Source organism: Cricetulus griseus (assembly GCF_003668045.3).
Source record: "Cricetulus griseus strain 17A/GY chromosome 1 unlocalized genomic scaffold, alternate assembly CriGri-PICRH-1.0 chr1_0, whole genome shotgun sequence".
In the NCBI taxonomy this organism is placed as follows: Eukaryota; Metazoa; Chordata; class Mammalia; order Rodentia; family Cricetidae; genus Cricetulus; species Cricetulus griseus.
The window spans coordinates 99,915,552-99,938,980 of record NW_023276806.1 but is presented as its reverse complement, the minus strand read 5'-3'; the positions used below and the strand labels follow the sequence as shown (position 1 = coordinate 99,938,980).

The 23,429-nt window shown below is 43.0% G+C and overlaps 1 protein-coding gene across 1 annotated transcript in view; it reads right to left on the bottom strand.

Annotated features, from left to right (window-relative positions):
* Nucleotides 1–23,429, bottom strand: part of Setd7 (SET domain containing 7, histone lysine methyltransferase) — a 44,562-nt gene that overhangs the window by 16,135 nt on the left and 4,998 nt on the right. Inside the window, exons 2-4 of the mRNA XM_027394942.2 lie at nucleotides 18,859–18,988; nucleotides 9,467–9,668; nucleotides 2,387–2,576 (exon numbers count right to left, since the gene is read on the bottom strand). Coding sequence (XP_027250743.1) covers nucleotides 2,387–2,576; nucleotides 9,467–9,668; nucleotides 18,859–18,988 — 522 coding nt within the window. The remainder of the gene's footprint in view (nucleotides 1–2,386; nucleotides 2,577–9,466; nucleotides 9,669–18,858; nucleotides 18,989–23,429) is intronic.

The following is a 23,429-nucleotide window of genomic DNA, read 5'->3' as shown; positions in this document are numbered from 1 at the left end:
TCCTCACAGGGCACAAGGGATGTAGGATTCTCTGAGTGTTCATAAACAAACAAGATTTGGAACCAGAGAGTGAACTCCTGCAAAGCCAATCATTTTTAGCACTGACACCATTAACCATCCCATCAATCTTCTGTAATCACCATGGTTACCAGACCCCTTTCCTGTTATTCAAAATACAATGTAAACCTAAATGAATTCCTCAAACCTAAGTTAGAAAATGGTCCAAACCAGTCAATGACTGCCTAGGAAACAGACCACTTGAGTATTTCAGGAGGAAAGGGACTTGGTTATATAGGAGACAGGAGAGCCATGAAGTCAAACAGAGAGCCAGGAAGAATCTACAAGTGGACGAGAGCAGGAAGCTTCCTGCCCACTAAGCTGGGGATGGGAGAGGAGGTGGAGTGTGTTCTTCCCTGGCCCCATAATGCATGTGCAGATAGCAGCCTCGTGAGGGTTTAAACAAACTCAGAAGTCAGATAGATACACAGGAGCCGGGGGAAAGGAGCAGCTGCCTGCAGAAGAAGCAGGCAGAGGAATACAAAGGATAGTGTGACGGCTATTCTTGGTTGCCAACTTGACTACATTTGGAATTAACTAAGACCTAGGCGGCTAGGTGCACCTGTGAGAGAGTTCCTTTCCTTTTTCCTTTTCTTTTTTTTTGTTTTTGGAGATAGGATTTCTCCATATATAGCCTTGGCTGTCCTAGAACACTCTCTGTAGATCAGGCTGGCCTTGACCTCACAGAGATCTGCCTGCATCTGTCTCCTCAGTGCTGGGATTAAAGATGTGTACTACCACTGCCCAGCTTAGGGTTTTTTTTTTTTTAATTTAAATTTTTTACAAAAGAACTTCATTTTAGGATTAAATGAATTAATTTAAACATGTGTGTCTGTGTGTCTGTGTGTTGTTATGAATGCCAGCGATGTTGTATGTGAAGACAACCTTCAGGGTTTTGTCCTCAGGTTCTGTTCACTTTGGTTATTTTATTTTATTTTTTTAAGACAGGGTTTCTCTTTGTGTAGCCCTGGTTGTAGACCAGGCTGGCCTCAAACTCAGAGATTTGTCTGCCTCTGCCTCCTGAGTGGGATTAAAGGTGTGCATTACGACAGCTCAGCCACCTTGTTTTTTTAGACAGGGTTTCTCAGCCTGGTGCTGGCTACTAGGCTCCAGGGATCTCCAGTGCCATGTAGATAGGTTTTAGAGACTGAACCCTGGTATTTAAGCTTAGATGATGAGCACTTTGTCAACCGAACTGTATCTCCCTAGACCCTGGAATAACAGTAAATACATAGAAAAATTCAAAGAAAGAAATACTGTTCCCACTATTTCTCCTAAAGTTAACTATTAAAAGGGGTTTTACATTTATTATATGTGTTTGTTCATGCATATGTGCTCTCTCTCTCTCTCTCTCTTTCTCTCTCTCTCTGTGAGTGTGTGTGTCTGTGTGTGTGTGTGTGTGATGCATGTATGAAGTCAGAGTACAACTTTCAGGAGTTGACACTTCTCATTCACTATGTAGGTCCCTGAGATTGAACTCAGGTTATCAGCCTTTGAAGCAAGCTCCTATAGCCTCAGAGCTATCTTTGGCTTAATCAGCTATACAATTTATACCGATTTTGAAGTCTATCTCATTTGATTCTTTAGTAACATAAAAATGATGACTCCATGTTTTAGAGATACAGATATTTGAAACTGGTTGCATTGCCTGTCACTTCTTAGTCCTGTACCTACTTAGAGTCACCTATGGATGCCTTCTCATGGGACTTCTTAGCATATCTCACTGAAGTACATGCTATAGTTTCTCTGTCTCACTCATGCTGGGCTTTGTCCTGTGACTTGCAACACAAATGGGGGAAAGTTCCAGGGTGAGGCTTTAGGAGGCACCACTGGTATCTGCTTATATGCTGACACATCTGTAGTCCACTTGAGAAAACATTGTCCAAAGTGGCCTCTGTGCCTTCAGACTGGACCCCAGAGTAAGACACAGACTAGCCTAGACTGGCTGAACCTTGGGACACAGCAGACCTGTGGTTGCTGCCATAAACAGGGAGGGGTTAAGGGCGGGGGATCTGTTTTTTGTTTTTTGTTTTTTCCTTGGCAAAAGCTGGCTGACACTCCATTAAAGTGGGTTCCACAGAGGAAAAGAAAGAAAGAAAGAAAGAAAGAAAGAAAGAAAGAAACCTCATCATAGGGCAATGTGGTGCACACCTTTAATCCCAGTACTATAGAAGCACAGACAGGAAGTTCTTTGGGAGTTCAAGGCCAGCCTAGCCTACCTAGTGAGTTCCAGGACAACTGGGCTACACAGAGAAACACTATCTTGAAAAACAACCCCCCCCCCCGAAAAAAGAAACCTCTTTAACCTGTCACCCACTGGACAACTTACTTCCAGATGTCAGTTCAAAGTGTGGCCTCCCTTCTTCAGTAGCCATGAGGGTGGCCAGTTTCCCCTCAATCATCTCTCCATCAATAAACTTTCCATAGAGTGCAGTCCTCTGATCAGGGTAGACATAGGCTATCTTCTCTCCAGTCATCTCCCCATCTTCATTGACTTCCCCAACGAGGCTGCCTCCATCCTGGTGGGAGAAACCACAACTGGAGATATTGTGTAAAATATTCATCTATGGGATGTGAGTTTAAGAAGTTCGTTTTCTGAAATGCCCTCTGTGAAGAATACTGACACCGACAATAACGGTATAAGAATCCAGAGCTTTTGAGAAGAGTGAGACTCTTCATGCCTCTGCAGGTAGTACCTTTACCACATGTAAATACACTTCTGGAATGTTCTATGCACTGGAACATGCATGCCTCATTTAGGTTAGGAGACTGAAATTTACTTTGTAATTCTGGACTAGTTACTGGCACTCTAGTTTGGTGTGTTATCTAAGAAACAAACACATTATTATCAGAACAGACTTGCAGACATTTAAGGGAAATATAATTAAGCACACACCTGTAATATATTAAGGGAAATATATTATAGGATAACTATATCACAAATATATTACAGCACACACCCTGTAATCTTAGCACTATGGAGGCAGAGGTAGGCGGATCTCTGATTTCCGTGAGTTTGAGGCCAGCCTAATCTATCAAGGACAGCCAGGGCTACATAGAGAGAAAAACAAACAAATGAAAAACAAACTTCAGTTAAAATGTGCTTTTCTTTTTCTTTTTCTTTTCCTTTTTGCAGCACTGGGGTGAACCCAGAGTCCAGGACCTTTCAGGATTGTACATGCTAAACACTCTACCTCTGAGCTAAATCTTTATGCCTTTAAATGTACTTAAGAATTAATTTGGTCTACCCAACTAAAAATAGAATTGCTTGTATTTTCCGAGTGATAAACAAAGGCCCTTGTGTCTCCCACATCAGTTCTTCCTTTCATTCTTCATCTTCGGCTTTCCAGCCTCCCTCCCAGAGAAGGGCCAGCTTTGCTTCATTCCACAGGACAAATGCTACAGGAATTCTATGTCCCACTAAGTGCTGGGTCACAGCAGGTGACTCACAAATACCTGATACTTTTATTTTGTGTGTATGTTCCTGTAGATGCGCATGTATCTGTGTGGGTGAGCACGTGCCATGGCGCATGTGTGGAGGTCAGAGGACAACTTGCAGAAGTCAGTTCTCTCCTTCCACCACGTGGATTCCAGGGGACCCATCACACTGCCAGGCTTAGTGACAAACACCTTTATTCATGAAGCCACCTCACAGACACCTTTTAGTTGAACTAGGATACCCACAGCATTATGGCTAATTTCGTTTAAGATGCAAGAGATGGGCCCCTCCCCTGGAAGTCCTAACTGCGTAACTTACCAATCTAAGTCCTTTGTAAGCTTGCTAAACAATTTGATACCATGGCACGTGGGGTAGCTTGGATAATGTCCTCACTCTAGTATCTGGGAACAGCTATTCAAGGCAGCAATTCAGGGTGACCCTCAGTGCTGCTTACTGAGACAGCAATAAGTGACATTACACAAGCATTACAATTTGCATAGCTCACCACATAAACTAAAATTCGGAACTTTTGAAGAAAAACACACAGCATTATTTTTCATAGGCAGGAAGCCCAGTAGGGTGACACTTGTTGCTTGTTGTCCTTCTGAAGTTAATTCTTACTAATGCAGTGTAAATGGGGACAACCTTTCTGTGTGATCTGCCTTCAGGCTGCTGCTGAGCCTCAGAGTGTTAGAGCATGGGTACTTCTTTTACCTGCCATAACTAACAGAACCCACCATGTTCCTGCTCATTTGAAGCAGAAGTCTGTGTTTAGGGCCTCTCGCCTTTTCCCTCAAAAGTTGAATTTATTTCTTTGGACTGACAAAATAGAAATCCTTTGATTTTCTAAAGTTATGAATCTTTTAAAATAAAAAAGTGCATTGGAAGTTAAAAACCAAAACAGAACAAAAGGGCTTAGTGGGGCTGCAGATGACATCTTTTGGTAGGACACTCAGCTAGCACATGCCAGGCCCTGGGTTTGAATCTCAGCACTGAACAACCTGGGTATGGTGGTGACACTTGTAACCCTGGAACTTAGGAGGCAGAGGTAGGGGGTTCAGAGTCATCCTCAGCTACACAGAGAATCTGAGGCCAGCCTGGGCCACACAAGATGGTCTTGTAAGACCCTCGGAAAGCCCAGGCTTCCAGAATCTTAGCCCAGGACTGCGGCCACCCCAATCACAGAATGGAGGCGAAAGTTTGATGCAAATTGCATGAGACTTTATTGTAGTTTAACGAGCTAACCCCATGTTAGCTCGGGTCTTTGATCCACCCACCATGGTGGATGGCTAGCAAAGACAGTTTGAAGCTGCTGTGCACAGATTTTTATAGGGCAGTGTAAGGGGAATGTCTAGGGGTATGCACAGGCTCAGGATTGGTGTGCCTCCAGGCTTGGAGGGCTTGCCCTGTGTTGATTGGTCAACTGGTTGTTATGGCCCATAGGCCCTCTCAGGGTGGTTGCTATGCTTTCTGTGTCATTGCTGTGCGGTTGTCCGTAAAGCACACCCAGAGCCATAAAGCATAGCGCCACCAGCTAACTTCCGATTGGTTCCTTGCCACAAGACAGGTATCTGACTTTCTAGTGACTAACTTCTGATTGTTTCCTTGTCACGAGGCAGGCATGTGACTTTCTAGTGTCTAGGACAAGGTCACAGAAGCAAGTGTTCGGCCGTTATGGCTGCCAAAAGGGAAGCTGGTCCCTTCAGTCTCAAAAACCAAAACATCAACATTTCTATCGTGGTTCTTAGAGTGATCCTATAAGTATGACAGGGAGAATGGTTCTGTTTTTCCTACCCTTATTCTTGCCATGTCACAAACATGGCCCAATTGCTCTATCAAGGGGTATTGAATGGGAAGAGGCCATTGCCTTGTTTCTTCTGCTCACTGGCTCCCTCTGTCAGAAGGAGGCGTTATTGTGATTGGTGAGAAGGCAGGTCAAATGCTTGCTGACAACCCATTTCTCTGCTGGTGGGGATTAACAAAATAAAGGCAGCTTTTGGCGTCCAGTTTTACTTTTCACTTACCCTCTCTCCCAAGGTTCCTAGGCACTGCCTTGTCAACCCCAAGAAGTCCCATATCTCTCAAGAGAAGCTTATTTCTTTTCTTTCTTTCTTTTAGTGCTCTGTCTGCCAGAAGAGGGCATCAGATCTTATTATTGGGATCCACAATGTGGTTGCTAGAAATTGAACTCAGGACCTCTGGAAGAGCAGCTACTGCTTTTAACCACTGAGCCATCTCCCCAGCCTGCTCAAGAAAAGCTTTAGCAGTGCTTTAGCAGCAGAAGGGACTGAGAGGCCAGTTGTGGCTTTGGGTTCACACCATGCCTCCAATCCAAAGGTATTACAATGAAAACCAGCAATTCAGTCCTTGACACTACTGCCTATTTCTTTATTGATTCAGACTCCAGACAGCAGAAGGGTGCAATCAGCCCCTTCTACTGTCATCCGATACCACACTTAAAGCAGGTGCCATTGACTATTCTGAAAGCTAATTATTTCCCAATGCTTCCTTCCCAAGTGGTATTTGATAAGACCACAGGGCAAAATGTTGCTATAGCAGCTGATAGGTGGCCCGCACTCCAGTGGCTGGCCCCACCTACGTACCTGCAGCAGTGCTTATTGGACACGGGATTATAAAAAAATGAGAAAAGAGGTTGGGCGGTGGTGGTGCAGGCCTTTAATTCCAGCATTCAGGAGGCAGAGATAGGTGGATCTCTGTGAGTTCAAGGCCAAGCCTGGTCTACAGAGTGAGTCCAGGATAGGCTCCAAAACTAAACAGAAACACTGTCTGGAGAAACAAAATGAGAGAGAGAGAGAGAGAGAGAGAGAGAGAGAGAGAGAGAGAGAGACACACACAGAGAAGAACATAAAGGTGGGAACTCGAGCTGACATGTTGGGGATACCTGGGGGATTGGGAAGCAGAGTTGGGGGTACATATGATGAAGACATGTTGTACACATGTGTATCAAATTGACAAAGAACACAAAATATTCCCCAAAAATGTCGCTGTATATTTTAAGTTTCAAAATTTGGCTCCAGTCAGTGAGATGAATGCAAGGAATGGTCTCAGTGTACCTTGGATCTCATCACAGGACTTCGGTTGATCCTAGTCAGAAGTAAAATGACAGGGAGTGGGAGGCTCTGGGATTCCTGTTTCGTCTCTCTCCCATCCTCTGCCTACACAGGGCTTCACTCGTTCTTCTGACAACTCCCTCTTTCAAATGTCAGTAGCTCCCCAGCACAGGCAGCATGGAGCTCAGCCTGGCCACTCTGGAAGCCCACTCTCAGCCTTCTGGACCTGTAGATCCCTTGGCACCTGTCTATCTGCTTGTCTGCTTCTACCTAGACAGTCACCTAAATGATATCTCAGGGATCAGAGCTGAACAAGAGGAGACTTGCATGTTTGGGCAAGTCTTAAGACAAAGAGTAGCCACATTCTTCCCTTGGAGTATAGTTTCTTTTTAAAATTCTCTCTCTCTCTCTCTCTCTCTCTCTCTCTCTCTCTCTCTCTCTCTGTGTGTGTGTGTGTGTGTGTGTGTGTAGTGTGGTGTGTGTGTGTGTGTGTGAGACAGAGAGAAAGAGAGAGAGAGAGAGAGAGAGAGAGAGAGAGACAGACAGACAGACAGACAGACAGACAGACAGAGAGGTATTGGATCCCTTGGAGCCCCTTGTGTGGATGTTGAGATTCAAACTCCAGTCCTTATGATAGAACATCAGCAACTCTTAACTGCTGATCCATTTCCCCAGTCTCAAACTCCCAGGTTTAAGCCCAGTTGTCTCAGGCTCTCCTAGTAGCTGGGTCCACAGGTGTGTAAACTGTGCCAAGTTTAACCAATGAAAAACACGATTGTGTTTTCTGGGCACAGTGTGGTGTGTGTTCCTTTAATCCTAGCACTAGGGAGGCAGAGGCAGTTGGATGTCTGTGAGTGGTCTACACAGTGAGCTCCCGTACTGTCAGGAATATGTAGAAAATCCCTGTCTCAAAAATTAAAAAACAGCTGTATTTGGATGACATTGGATGCCCTGCTCTGTGTCTCTGCCTTATTCCCTTGAAGCAGGGTCTCATTGAACTTGGAGGTGTGCCAGCCTCAGATTCTCAGGAAAGGTGTTGTGAGTGCGTAAGTGACCAAGACAGGCTTTTTACTTGGTTTCCAAGGATTTGAACTCAGGTCCTCATATTTGTAGCAAGTGATCTTATCTGATGAGCCACCTAAACAGTTTCTAAAGAATAATAGGGTGGGACTGAAGATAGATGGCTCAGTGGAAGAGCACTGGCTGCTCTTCCAGGGTCCTGAGTTTGATTCCCAGCAACCACATGGTGGCTCACAGCCATCTACAGTGACATATGATGCCCTCATCTGGCACTAAGTCGTTCAAGCAGATACAGCACTTATATACATAAAATAAATAAATGAATCTTGGAAAAAAGTAAAAGTATGAACGTTGTGTATGTTGTTTAAAGCAAAAAAGAGCAATAATGTGAGCTGGTGAGATGGCTCAGGGAGGGGGTTGGGGGTGGGGGAAAGGTGCCTGCTGTACAAGACTGGAGACCTGAGCTCAAGCCCCAGAACCTATGTAAAGTTGGGGATGGATCCTACAAATTATCCTCACCTGTCATACATATGCATGACACATACATTCCCACACACCATGCACACTCATACACAAATAATACATCAAGAAATATAACAATGTGTAAGTACATTTGCTGGGTATCACTTTTCTTGTTTTACATGTAATCATTTGCTTTTTTGGGACAGAGTTTTACTATGTATGTAGCCCAGGCTGACCTCAAACTCTGTAGGTCGTTGAGGCTGACCTTGAACTCTTGATCATCTTGCCTCCATTTGAAAATGCTGGGATTCCAGCAAGCACCACTGTGCTTGGTCTGTTCTTACTAATTCAGAGTAAGCAAAAAGGTATTTTCAGTTAAGCTCTGGATATGATAAAACAGTAAACAAAGTATATCTGAAGGTTTATTCCTTTCAAAACACAGTTTTAAATTCATCAACAACAGATGGAGTATTTGAAATGCAAACAAAAGTTATTAATTCCCAACCATGGGCTTTGCCATATCTATTTGCTGTAGTTGACTCAAAACCAGCATTGTTACCAAACACTTAAAGGCAAGTTAGGATAAATCATCTTAATGCTAGCAATACAATCCATGACACACCTTCATAGTGAGGGGATTGTAAAAATCCAGCTGCAGTGGTGTAGTGACTCCAAAAGGATTCAGTCTCACTATAAGAGACTAGATAAAATTAAGCAACAGCTGGGTGAGATGGTGCATGCCTTTAATATCAATACTTGGGGGCAGAGGCAGGTGGATCTCTATGAGTTTGAGGACAGCCTGGTCTACAGACTACATTTGAGGTCAGCCAGATTACACAGTGAGAGCCTGTCTCTCCCCCATAGTATTTCTTTTCTCTCTCTCTCTCTCTTCCCCTCCTCCCCCTTTTTTTTTTTTTTTGGCACAAGGTCTCTCTGCATACTCCTGGCTGTCCTGGATCTTACTACATTCTGGGATTAGAGGCATGTCATCACACCCAGCCATCCCTCATATGTATTTCAACAATGAAATATCCTACCACTTCCTTCTACATGCCAATAGAGTTAAAAGCAACTTATCTTTTACTTTATATTTTTGGTTGTGAGCCTAGCCTTTAACAGCTGAGCTATCCCTCCAGCCTATCTTTTACTTTATAAATGGTACAATAAAACTAGTTTGTGCCAGTGATGAGTAAATACTCAGGAATATGCTATGAGTCAGAAGAATAATTAATAACCATCTAAAGCCTAGTCATCTAAGTCATGGAGAACCACAGCAGGTAGGTGGGCATCAGACACTCTCAGCTCTAGCGACTGACCCATGGCTTCACAGTGAATACATTTTACTGTTTATCATGAGAAGTCAAAACATTGTCTTTAGACACATTCCTTTCCCTTAGAGCGATAGGTGCCAGCTTACTGGGTAATGGATCCAACACACTCCATGTCGAATGTTGTCTTTGTATTGCCCCTTGAAGATCAGCCTCCCATCGGTGTCATACTCCTGGGCTGGTCCATTCAGCTCACCATCGACATATGTGCCTTGGAGAACACCCCCATCCTCATAGGTGTAAACACCCTGGCCCTGCAAGGCATCATCCACATAATATCCTTCCAGGGTGCTGTCAGACAAGGGAGAACAGAAAGGAACAGTCAGATTACACAGCACTATCCATAGTTCTCTCTCTCATTCTCTCTCTCTCTCTCTCTCCCCCTCTCTCCCCGTCTGGCATACATGTGGTGGGTAGAGGATATTTTGTGGTCTTTGGTTCTCTCTTTCCACTGTGTGGGGCACAGGGATCAAACTCAGGTTGTCAGGCTTGGTGGCAAGCACCTTTACTGGCTGAGCCATCTTAAATAAAGGGTCAGGTACAAGGGCCCACATGCCCAGCTCTGTGTCCACCGTTTCATGTATTCAGGACAAGATCTGATCTGGAATTCCCATAGATGGGTGACTAGGAAAAATGCAGAGAGGTGAATAATAGTTGGTGATATCGGCTCATTGGTAGAGTATTTGCCTAGCATGCCCAGGCCCTGGGTTTGACACATAACACATAACACATAATCTCCTTAACACATAATCTCCTGATTCCTCAGAATCTCTTCTCTTTTTTCTTTGCTAAAATAAAGAGAGAAAAAAGCCCCAGAGGTTGGGCTGAGAACAAGTCTCAGCTACCCATGTCTCCATGGCCAGGCAGATGCCCAGCTTACGCTGGGCACTGGCATTTCTACTGTTACACTCTACTTAACAGTGAGGAGCACTATGCTTCTCTCTGGGGTTCTTGAGGCCCTCTTAAACAGCTTGTATACAGGGCTCTTCAGTCATACTACTAAGGTTTAGCTTATGCAAATGGCCATCTTACTTTCAAGTTACTAATATTTTATTCTATAGTAGCAATGTTAATTGGCATCCAATCAAAAGACTCTCCTTTGACCACTTTGGAAGATCGACGAGGACTTATTTTTGTGTTATACAGTCATGTGTCCCTTAATGACAGAGACAGGCTCTGAAAATGTATTGTTAGATGATTTTGTCATTGCATGAACAACACAAGTATGCACACACAAATCTAGATGCTATAGCTGGCTCCATACTGAGGTTACAGGGTAATCTTGCAGGACTTTTGTGGCATATGATGTTGATGGAGTCATGTGTGTGGCACTCAGCTGTACACATGTGCTCATGTGCACCATCATGGACAAAAGGATCAGTGGGATAAAGGAGGGAGATTGTAGGCTCAACCCTGCTTGTCCTGCTAGTAGGCTGATAAAGCCCAAGCCCCATGGCTGGACCAGAAGAAAGCTCACAGCATACTCAAGGTGATTTAACTGTTCTTCTCTTATTGCTGTCCTCAGAAAACACGTTTGGAAGTTCAGAAATATGATGTCTATATTCTTATGAAATGGAAGTAAGTGTATCACAAATACCATTTGGAATAAAGGGAAGGGCAGCTTAAACCATTTTTTAAAATTTAAATGTAAGAGTTAACCAGATGGCTCAGTGGGTAAAGGGCACTTGCTACCAAATCTGAGCATCTGAGTTTGATTCCCTGGACACACGTCATGGAAGGAGAGAACCAACTGAGGCAAGTTGTACTCTGACTTCCACAAGCAGGCCTATACCTCCCTACACATAACACATATACACAAAATGAACAAATGTAATTTAAAGATTAAAAAAACAAATGTTATATATTCAGAAACAAAGATGGCTTGATTAACACCCAGCTTTTAGTCACAGATTCAGCTAGTAAGTATCTTAAGGTATGCATTCTATATAGTGAGGATTGTATGGGGCGCTAGCCAGCATGGTGAACAGGATAACTACAGCCCAACAGTACTGCCTAGTAAGCACACGCTGCTCAAGAGGCCACGCAGGATAGACCACAATACATACTAGGTAGGCAGGGTAAACACATGCCTTATACTGGGACACGCATACACTGTGTACTGGATTAAGTAGGACAAGCACACATCATGTACTGGCTTAGGTAAGACAGGCACACATTGTGTTCCCGGGCAGGTAGAATGCAAAGTGACACACAGGGTTTGAGCAGCCTGTCCCTGACTGCCGAGTGACATCTTGTCTTATGATTGAGAATGATCTGTAATTATTAAATGAAATGCACAGCCTGAACAGTGACAGCTTCTCATTTCATTGTAATTACACTATTTGTGGTCTCCCAAGGAGATAAATAGTTCTCTTTCCCGTTTGTTTGTATTATCAATGACAAATAGGCTTATTAAAATCATGAATGGAATAAAGTATACTTTAACATAGCTTTTGCATAAATAATCAAAACTCTAAATTCAGTGAAACTGAATTAATGAGATTCAACTGTCATTAGATTCACACAATTAAGAGAAGGATTGCTAATCAACAGACTGGGTGATGTGTGCAGTGCAGGGAAGCGGTTCAGTCATCTCTCTCCATTTCTGGGAGGCATTGTGAGGTAAGATACAAGAACAGCCAGGTGGTAGTGGTGCATGCCTTTAATCCTTCAACTTGGGACACAGAGGGGCAGAAGGGCAGAGGGGCAGAAGGGCAGAGGGGCAGAGGCAGGCAGATTTCCATGAGTTTGAGACCAGCCTGGTCTACAAAGCAAGTTCTAGGACACCCCGGGCTACACAGAGAAACCCTATCTTGAACCTCCAACAAAAAAAGATAGAATATGCTCAGTGAATTCTGAATTTTAGGCAGGTTATGAACTTTAGCAGGAGCATATCCCAAATATTGAATATAAGATACAAATATAGACATGTTGTGTCTGAAGTTTTGATTTAACCAAGTGCTCTCAGTTTTTATTTGCTAGTCCTGGCAACCCATTTGACTTCAGATTTCCAGCAGCATTCAGAATGTATATTTGGGTATTTTCCCAACAGACAAGTCTGCAAGTAACTCTCAGACTCATGATCAAATCTAAAAGTCACAGGTCTCTCAGACAAGTTAAAAAGAAAAGAAAAGAAAAAACCAGCACAGACTTGCACATGTTTTTGTGAGTGTTAAGTTCACGAATGCCAGGGCTGGCACACGGAGGTAAGAGGACAACTTTTGCGAAGTAGTTCTTCCTTCCACTGTCGAGCTCAGATAAGGCAAGACACTGAGTCATTTTTTTGTTTCTTTGGTTTTGATCTTTCGCCATACAGGGTTTCTCTGTATAGGTCTGGCTGTCCTGAAACTCACTATATAGTCCAGGCTGGTCTCCAACTCACAGAGACCCGCCTGCGTCTGAGTGCTGGGACTAAGGGAGGTGCCTCTATACCCAGCTCCACTGAGCCATCTTATTTTGATCTCAGTCCCAACCATGTCTGATGGCTTGCTATTGCCTCTTCGCCTGTGAGCCTATTCTCACTTCCCTCTCAAGAAACAGTCATTTTCCTCTTTGCACAGCTGACTTACTACACACAGTGCAGTTTAAGGCAGGACAGCAAAATGCTCTACAGCTTAGCTAAATTCCAGAGCCCTCAAAGCCACCTTTTTAGGGAAGTAAGAAAGATGCTTCTCCTTCCGCAGTAATTTATAAATGATCCAATTTGAATGGAAGAAGGAAGGAATGGATACCTTTAATGTTAGAAATAAAAAATAGTGTGTTTTTTTTTAACAAAATAAACTAAGTATCACCAAGCTACAGAAAGTATACAGTTTTACTATTCTTGTACTAAGTATTTGACTGACTTTTTATGTAAACATTACACATTTCCATTCTCCCTCCCCATCCTCTTTCTTTCCCTCCTCCATCTCTTTTTTTGTTATTTGGTCTCCCTGTGTAGCTCAGGCTAGCCTCAAACTCATTATCCTTCTATTTTTTCCTTATGTTGGGATTACAAGCTTGTAACACCATGCTCAGCTCTGTATTTTGCTGTTGTTTGTTTTGAGACATGCTCCTGTGTACTCAGGCGGGCCTTGAACTCACTATGTAGCTGAGGAGGACTGTGAACTCTTGGTCCTCCTGCCTCTACCTCCCAAGTGCTGGAATTGTAGGAATAGGCCACCACTAACAGCCCTTGCTATTTTAATTTTCTTTTTTCTTTTTATGTGTGTATTTGTGGTGTGTGTGTGTGTGTGTGTGTGTGTGTGTGTGTGTGTGTGTGTGTGTGTAGCCAGAAGAGGGAGGGTGTCAGATCTCTTGGATCTGGGGTTACAGGTAGTGAGCCATCTAATGTGGTGCTGGGAAATGAACTTGGGTTGGGTCTGGAAAAGCAGCAGCAAGTGCCCCAACCATCCTCTCCTCCTCTCTCCAGCTTGAATGAATTAAGCCGTGCTCCCTAATAATAACATTTTGGCAGACTCCTCAGGATGATAGTAAGAAATAACAAAAATGGCCATTGGGTTGTTTAATTTTTTCTGGCAATGGCATCTAAGCAAACAACTGGAAAACTTAGGGGATATGAAAACATCAGTTTAACTACATTTCTTTCTCCTCTACATATTTAACTCCTCTACAGTTTAACTACATATACAGGCCCTTTTATTTTATCAGGTGCTAAGTTTCCAAAAACAATTAAACAGGAAATATAACTTCAAATTGTGGAGAAATTTAGCAGCTGCTCACCCCAATTGATGCACCTGTACTTAATTTAAATACTACTGTTTCATTGACAGCCACCTCTGTAGTGTTTGAATACACAAGAGCAGTTGGGAAGCTTGGCTTTTCTTCATGGTTTGGGGACTGAGAAGTTTCTGTCCTTCCCACCTCATGGGCCTGCCTAACAGTTGTTCCTTTTCTCTAACAGCTGTGTCCAACCTGTAGTTTGTGGGCTGCGTATGGCCTGGGACAGCTTTGCATGTGGCCAACACCAAATCTCAAGCTTGCTTAAAAGTTAAGATTTTGGGGAGAGGTGATATATTCTTTTTCTTTTGGTAACTATTATATTGTGTTTTTCAAGTCTGAACTTTTGTAGATGATAACATTGTGTCCAATACAAAAGGTTGGACACATCTGCTAGTGTATTCTCATCAACATAAGCCTTGAGAAGGAAACTTAAAAATGAACCAGATTCTACTTTAAGGACCTATCTCTAACGATTCAAACTGTGGCTTAGTGCAAAACACTGTTCTAGGAATTATCTCATGTGGCTGAATTATTATCTCATACTGCAAGCCGATGAAGGCAAAGGAGCCCTAACCTATCTGTTAAAGTTACTTCCAGTGGACACCTTCCACCTTCAGAAGTGTGATGGGCAAGCAGAAGGAAGTACTTTCTGCAGGTCCTCTGGCCATATGCTGGACACTTTCAAAGCTGCTCTTGTCTTTGTTTTTATCCTTTCACAGAGGACATGTGAGTCTAGAGAATCTGATCAGCACAAAGGCTCAAAATAACAGCAATTAGCAAAATATAGTTCTCTTCTTTAAAAGAACACCCTAAAAATGTACTGCTTTGGACTGAATGTTTAGGCCCCTGTAAAATCTGAAGCCTTATTTCCCAATGTGGTGGTCCTAGGAGGTGGGATGTTGGGGAAGGTATTAGGTTATGAAGTCAGAGCCCTTCTGAGTGCACTTACTGCCCTTATAAAAAGACACAAGGGAGCTTGCTTGCTCTGGCTCCCTTCTCCATTCTTTGACAAGTTAAGCAGCCATCTGTAAGCCAGGCAGCAGATCCTCACCAGACATCAGTCTAACAGCTTCTGATCTCAAAGCCCTCAGCCCTCCAGAACTATGAGAGATGAACACTACCCTAGGTGGACATGACAGAGCTGAATTGCAATGTGTGACGATGGTTGGTATCTGGTACTGGATTGCTTACTTGATGATGGGGGCTGGTGTGTGTGGGAAAACCACACCTTTTGGAGTAGTTGATTGTTGTGTGAATGTAGCAACATTAAAGACATTTGACACTTGCAAGTTTTCCCTAACAAGTAGTCTTCTAGGCCATTGTAATCAACTAAGATTAGAGTAACATCAGGATTGGTCACCATCATCATCCTCCCCCTCCAGCAGACACTTGCCAGGTGTGCTATGTCTTCCAAGATCTTTATGGCTTTTCTCATTCAAGCATTTATCCCCATCCTACAAATGAGAAAACAGGAGTTTGGAGAGGCCACTACTAAAAATGACCCCTTAGGAACACCTTCCATCAACCTGCTGGGCTTCCAGCAAATGCTAAAGCACCTATAGAAAAGCAGCTGGCCAGGTGGTGGCAGCACATACCTTTAATCCCAACATTAGGTGCAGAGGGTTGGGGGAGAGGGGGGCAGAGGCAGGCAGATCTCTGTGAATTCAAAGTCAGCCTGGTCTACAGAGCAAGTTCCAGGACAGCAGAGCTGTTACACAGAGAAACCCTGGGTCAGAAAGCAAAACAAAACAAAACACCAACTAACCAACTAAACAAACAAACTAACGAACAAAAAAGTTAAGAAGTGATCTTAAAGAAAATAAAGAAAGCAAGGAAAAAAGGAAGTCGACCCATCACTATTTCCTCACTTATGGTCAGAATGGAGTGGCAGATGTAGAAAAAAAAAAAAAAAAAAAAAAAAGGTTGCCTCTAAAAGTGAATTTAGTCAGTGTTTCATTCCTGTAATCTCAAAACCTGGAAGGTAGAGGCAGGAGGGTTGGGAGTTCAAGATCATGCTCAACTACACCATGAGTGCAAGACTATCCTGGGCTACACGACACCCTGTCTGGGGGTAGTGGGGAGAAAGCAAAAGGAAAAAAAAAGAAAGATAATAAAGAATTGAATTCACATCAACTCTAACTCTTACTAACTAGGGGACTCTGGGAAAGTTATTTAGCCTCTCCAAGCCTTAGTTTCTTCATAAATGAAATGGGATTGTAAACCCAAATATATTTATTTGCTGAGCTTGATGGTCAAGAACACAGAAAGGATTTTGCCTCACATGAGAGGCTGGAATTCGTGACTTCAAAAGTTCATTTCCACTGCAGCTTCTCGGAAATGTGACCAAGCACCTTGTAACAACCTGGGAAATGTCACCATCTGCCCCTCAGCACATAGGATCCCTCTCAGCAGGACACAGCAGTACAGGGAACCAGCGTTAGAAAACAACTTTGGGAGGCCGGATGATAGCTCAATTGGTAACCTGCTTGCCTTGCAAACAGAAGGATGTGCATCAGTCCCTTAGAACCCACTTACAAAACAAAGCCAAGTGTGATGGCATGGATTCGTAATCTCTGTCTAGCCAGAGAGAGACCCTATCTCAAAACAAACACAAAACACACCAGATGGCTCATCAGGTAAAGCACTTGCCACCAAACCTGATAACAGCTTTATCTCTGGCACCCACATGGTAGAAAGAGAATCAACTCTTGCAAGTTGTCCTGTGGCATGGTTAGCTCCTCCCAAAAAATAAATCAATGTAATAAAAAAAAACTATAAAATCAAGACTCATGGCAATGAGGAGCAATAATGGAGTTTTTTATCCTCCACACATGTGCACCACACATCATACACAATACACACATGTGCATCATATATACACTTATCACACACATAAACGTATACATACACATGTACATACACATGTCATACACACACACACACACACACACACACACACACACACACACACACACACACACGAAAATGACTTGGGTACAGAAAACTAAAGGTATGCAGTAGCAAATACTTTGAAAACTAGTTGGCATAGCTAAGAAAAGCATCAACAATAAATATTCACACTCTGGGTTCTATGGCACACAACGATGCTCCCAGCATTTTATGGGATGAGGCAGGAGGACAGCAACTGTGAGGACAGCCAGGTAACTAGAAACAGAATTGAAATAGCAGGAGATGAAGCTTGGTGGTAGATCACTTGCCTGGCATCATGAGGTCCTGGGTTCAGTCCCCAGTACTGAAGAACAATCATTCATATAATAAATTACCTCACTTTTACCTTGGGCTAAGGACAACATTACTCCCTAATATGACCATTCCAAAGCCTCAAAATAGATGCTGCTGGGTTTGTTTGTTTGTTTGTTTGTTTTCTTTCTCTTTTCCCAGTTCTAGGCTAGTGACAAGTTCTAGCTCTAGGTTTACAAATTTTGGTGACACAGAGAACAGCTAAACTGTACAAAACATCCAGATTAGAGGTTACAATCAATCAGAGGTGCAGATGTCAAAGCATTCTCAGTACCAGAGAAACATTCCTACAATATCCTCAGGACCATCCACGTGGTCAGGCTCCAGACCACGTGGCACCTGATGGGGAGTCTCCATCTCTACCTGCCCACTAAAGGTTCAGTTTCTTGTGGTTAACGGGGAGTGTATTTTGGCACACTGGCTCAAATCTTCAGGGTAGCTTATTAATGTTCTTGTACACCAGGTCTGTAAAGCTGATAGGTAAATGCCACCAAATACAACCAATTTGATGGATTATTTTCCTAAGAGTCAGTCCATTGTTGGCTATCTTTATCTAACTACCAAACTTAAAAGATGAATATGCTCATGTGTATGAGTGTGTGTGTGTGTGTGTGTGTGAGTATGTGTGTGTGTGTAGCCATCTGGATAAATTCTAACTTGCTTTCAGCTCCCACATCCACGTGGCAAGGACTTTATCATTGTTTTAAAGTATCACATTAAGGGAAAGTGTCATAAAGTACAGTAGAATGTCATAGATAGAGAAACTCTCCTTAGGTGGGGAGGAGAAATAAGACATTTACAAAAACATATATTGTTGAATGAATACAAATATAATCCCAGCATAAAGTAAAAATTGTTATTTCCCAGTAAAAGAGCTTTGGTTAAATTGTCATGCAAATGGAACAGGAGAATTACTTTTAGGACAGAGGGATTCTGAAAGAGGAGGCAACACCCTGAAAGAGACCCCTGGGGGCCAGTGTGTGTGTGTGTGTGTGTGTGTGTGTGTGTGTGTGTGTGTTGTGTGTGTGTGTGTGCAATGTGTGAGTATGTGTGTATATATGATGTGTATGCCTGTGCACATTGAGCATATGTGAGGATGGGCCATGGTACATGGGGAGGTCAGAGGACAACTTTGGGGGTTAGTTCTTGCTTTCCAGCTTGTGTGATGTCATTGAGCTATGTTACAGTTTTTGAACTGTATTTGAAATGAATGTGTGCAAGATGGGGCCCCCTGAATCTGGCTTGGCAGAACATCACTGAACAGACACATGCCAGACTCAGCATACCTTAGACTGGCTTCTGCACAGCCACCACTGTCATTTCTGGTCACCAAAGCCTTGCATACATGTTGGGATTACTCTCACTCACCTTTTACATGAGGGGTATACAGACTTTGAATTGAATTCTTGCATTTGTATCATTCTTTGATTTGAAATAATTGGAGACAACCCCCACCCCCCACTGCCAGCCCCAAACTAAACAGAACAGAGAGGGCTACCTGCCGTCAAAGAAGAAGAACTTCCCACGTCCATTCTTTTCTCCATGCACAAAGTTGCCCTCAAATCTGTCTGTGGAGGAGTAGGTGACAGTGCAGAATCCGTGTGGTAATCCATCATCATCCAGGTGTCCTGGGGAAAGAGAAACAGGCCATACCTTAACACCAGACTCAGGATGCAACCGCCATTGGCTCAGAACTTCCAAAGGTGCCCCTTCTTTGTGTGGGGGCCAGAAGAGGGCATCAGATCTCCCTGTATCTGGATGGCTGTGAGCTGTTGGAATGGGTACTGGGAACTGAACTCAAGTCATTTGCTTGAGTAAGTAGCAGGTGCTCTGAAGTGCTGAGCCCTCGCTCCAGCCCGCTTTTTCTGTGTCTTGAAAGGACTAAGCATGCAGAACTTGATGTTTTGTATACTTTCATGCATGGGCTGGTCCACACAGAAAGGCCTGGGCATGTTTGAAGACACGGAGTCTGTACCGGCTTGCCTTTTCCCTGGGATTGGGATTTATTATCAGTAGGGCCATCTGCAGCACTAGTTACCACTTCCCAAGCTTCCCCATGTTTGGAGTGAAGATCCCAGCTTCTCATCTTAACTGAAATGTGGCTCAGATGGCACTGAGTTATAATCTTATTCTTACATGTTGCAAGCATGCAATATGATTTTACATGTTATCCTAGAGTATGATATTGAGTACTAGTAGAGTCTGGATGCACCATTTTATTTTACATTCAGACAACAAAGGAGTCATGTGCCTAAAACTGCCCTAGTGTTTGTTTTTTAAATGGAGATGAACATGTGCACACTGCCACTGAAATAGGGATCTTGGACCCCAGAAACAATTCCTTACGCTCACCTTTGACCTGCTGGTGCTTCCTGGTTACACAGTACACATCTGGAGTCAGCATCTAAGTATCTAGGTTCTTTGTAACTACATGTTTCACAAACTCAGGAGCCCCTCATTAACATCCCCCCTTCATCTGGGGGAGTAGATTTTGCAGAGGTGAGTGAGAATAAAGGCAGCAATTACTCTATTGTCTTTTCCCTAGAGTTAACAACCTGGATCATGGGTGAAAATATTAAATACTGTGCATTGCACAAAAATGTGACTTCCAGAAGGCTCACTGGCATAAAACCACAAACCTTGCCGCCACAATGAATTGCTTTAATCTCCTAAAACTTTTATTTTAAGATGAAAGAGTACCAGGCTGAGGATAGAACTTAGTGGCAAGTGTTTAGATAGCATGCCTGAGAATGCAAATAATCCCCAGCACTCAAAAAAAAAAAAATAGAAAAATATAGAAGTTACAAAGAAAGGAGTAGTCATAAAGAAATAAAATGTTCTTTTTATTATTGACTACTGAAATGTTTTACCGCTCTACCTGACTCTATGTGGAATGAGTTACCTATGTTGAACTAAGTACAACAATACATACTATTACTTATTTGTTTATTTATGTGTGTGCCTGGTTGAGTTGATGTGTGCCATACACATGTAGGAGCCGTCGGTGGCCAGAAGAGGCCACTGGATCCTCTGGAACTGGAGTTACAGGTGGTGAGCCATCATGTGAGTTCTGGGAATCTAACTAAGATCCTCTACACATGCAAGCAGTGCTCTTAACATGAGCTGTCTCTTCAGCCCCTATATGGCTATGCAAACACACCACAGACAGCCATATATGGCTCTGTAAACATACCACAGACAGCCATATATGGCTATGGAAACACACCACAGACAGCCTTATATGACTATGGAAACACACCACAGATGGGTTAGTTCCTTTCTTTAAACACAACCTTTTCCTACAAGGGTCAGGGAATCAATCATCAGCAGGGAACTAGCACAAAATTGCTTTATTTTGGTAGAAAAAATGAATTACATGATATAATTCTGACACTTGAGTCATAAGAAATGTTTTGGACAAGTCTTTCTAAATATCTATTGATGACAATCTTTCATTGAAACAGATCAAGTTTAGTTTTTTCTCTTTTAATAAAAAATACTCAATATAGGGCTAAAAGCTTTCTCTTATGAAACATTGAAATCAATTAAGTGTAGCCATTAGCATTCCAATGAATGTAGTGTCCTACTTTTGATTTAGGTAGAGATATCAGAATAATTAGGTTATTCTCTCAGGAGAGTAATTGCTGGCGTGTTGAAAATGCTCCCACAATAGAAAAGGTTCACACACTTCAGATTTTAAACAGCAGTTGTTAATAAAACTGTTTCTCTTCTTGAAATCAAGAGAAACACGATAAACATGAACACAGAGGGGAAAGAAACCAGTGAAATCCTCCCTACTTTGCTTCCTCCCTTGTCCTATTTCTGAACCAAACACTGAAGGTATGCCACACTCTGCACTGAACTCAGATATGAAAAGAAAAACCGGAAGTTGTTGTGTAACTGAAAGCAGGCACAGGTCACTTCTGACTCCAGGTGAGAGGGCACCCAAATCTCATCTCTGCTCCATTTGGACCCCTTCTGCAACAACCCAATGGAAAAGGAACCCTTTCACTGTTTCCTAGAGGGCTGCCAAATGACAGACACTTCTCAGGTGACCTTGTGCATTTAGAAGAAGATACATGGATGGGTGACCGTTCTCTGCTAGTCTGGCTGCATATGCAAGTTCTCAATCTGTAGGACCTCAGCAGGAGTTCCATCTTGACTTGTTCTCTTTTGCATCCTTAGATGCAGGCAATGAAAAGCACTAGGTGCTGTGAACTAGAGAGAGTGTCTGGAATTTCTGTAGGTTTCTGGGCAGTGTAAAACTGAGAAGTAGCTACCCCATACATCAGCAAAACCAACAAGCTGGGTATGGTGGCAAAAGCTTGCATTCTTCCTGCTGGGGATTGGGAGTTCAAGGAGGACCTCAGCACATAGGAGGTTTGAGGCCAGCCTGGGCTGCCCAACATTCTGTCTTTAACAGAAAACACAACAGAACAGAACAGAACAAACAGCCCCAGTCAAAACAATAACAACAAAAAGACTTGCAAAGCAGAAAAGGCTAGGGAACAGATTAGATTGTTACAATCCTGTTGCCTTGGTACATAAGTGCTGTGAGAGATCTCAGCACAATTCTTCTTCAAATGCTGCTGAGACAACAAGGTTATGTGTTATCACAACCTTAGTAGCAAGCCTATGGGGAGGAGGCTACTATCCAGAGGGAAAAAAAATTGTGAAGCTACTCTTTGGGGCAGTGCATAGCTAGACTAAGTGCTTTCTTGTTACCTCTTTTAAACCTCACAACAGATGACTATACACTACCAACCACAAAACCTTCAAGAGAATGCTGATCACTTTAAATGAAAAGCCCCTGCCTCGAACACACCAATTCACTTTCTCTCTAGAGAAAGGCAGCCAAGATTGGTGCTCTTTTTCCTTGCTGATGGCAGAATGAGGTAGCTCTAAGAGCGGGAGGTACCACACAGCAGTTGAAGGGCTTTCTGTTCTATCCAGCATCACATTGGGCTGCTTACAAATGCTTGCAACTCCAGCTCCAGGGATCCCAACCCCTCTCCTGCCCTCCCAGGGCACCAGGAACACATGAATAATAGGAGCAATCTAAAAAGAAAGTGAAAGAGAAACTGTTTAGGGAAACAAAGGAGACTAAAGGGCAGGCAGGAGACTATGGGGCAATATATTCAAAGTAAACTACATACGACTATGAAAATACTCTTACATAACTATGAAAAGAAAAAAAATACGGTAAAAAAAATCATTGTTTCAAGTTTTATGACCGTGTAAAGGACTATGCACTATTGAGCCAAATAGTGTACTGTGATTTGGTATCTTCTCATATAACTTTTCAACTTAAAAATTTATCTTTAAAAACAAACAAACAAAAAACAACCCACTAGCAATGCCCAGGCTCTTTATAGTGAAATGCAAGGAGTCTTTGTGGGCTGGCTGCAGAGAATTGCCAAGACTGTCAACATCAGACCTTGGTTGCAAATTCCTAGCCCTTGCCTGTGTTGCCTAACTCCGTGTGGAAACTCTAGTCTTTGCTGAAGACTACAGAATGTGCCGAGTCAGCCAACCACCTTCCAGGCCAGTTCCCACTACACAGAAGGTGGGCATCAGGCCCACAAAACAGGCCAAGTTCACTGGAATGACCACTTTGTGCTAATAACACAGCCTCAGCAGGCGAGCCACCCAGAATCTATCTGCAGACAGCCTGAATGGTAGCCAGAGAAAAGGGGAAGTAACATGCCTCATCTCCCCCTCCCCCATTTTGTTCTAGATATTTTTCTCTACCAGAAGAATACAAAGGTAAAATTTTCCCCCGAAGTTACCTCTGAGCAGAGTTTTGTTTTGTTTTTTTCTTAACTTGATAAGATTAGTCTGTTATGATGCTCACTGTGGAGCAGAGATGGGCCCCTGACCATCTCCTGCTGACCCACAGAGATCTGACAGTGCTGTGTCTATTTCCCTCAGAGCAAGAGACCCTGACCTATGCATACTGCTAGTTTCGCTGACAAAACACTGCTCCTCCCCTCCCCCCACAAAAGTCATTTAAGAAAAAGCAAGTTTATTAATGCAAGGACTGTGCCTTCTTTATGACGTAGTCACAGT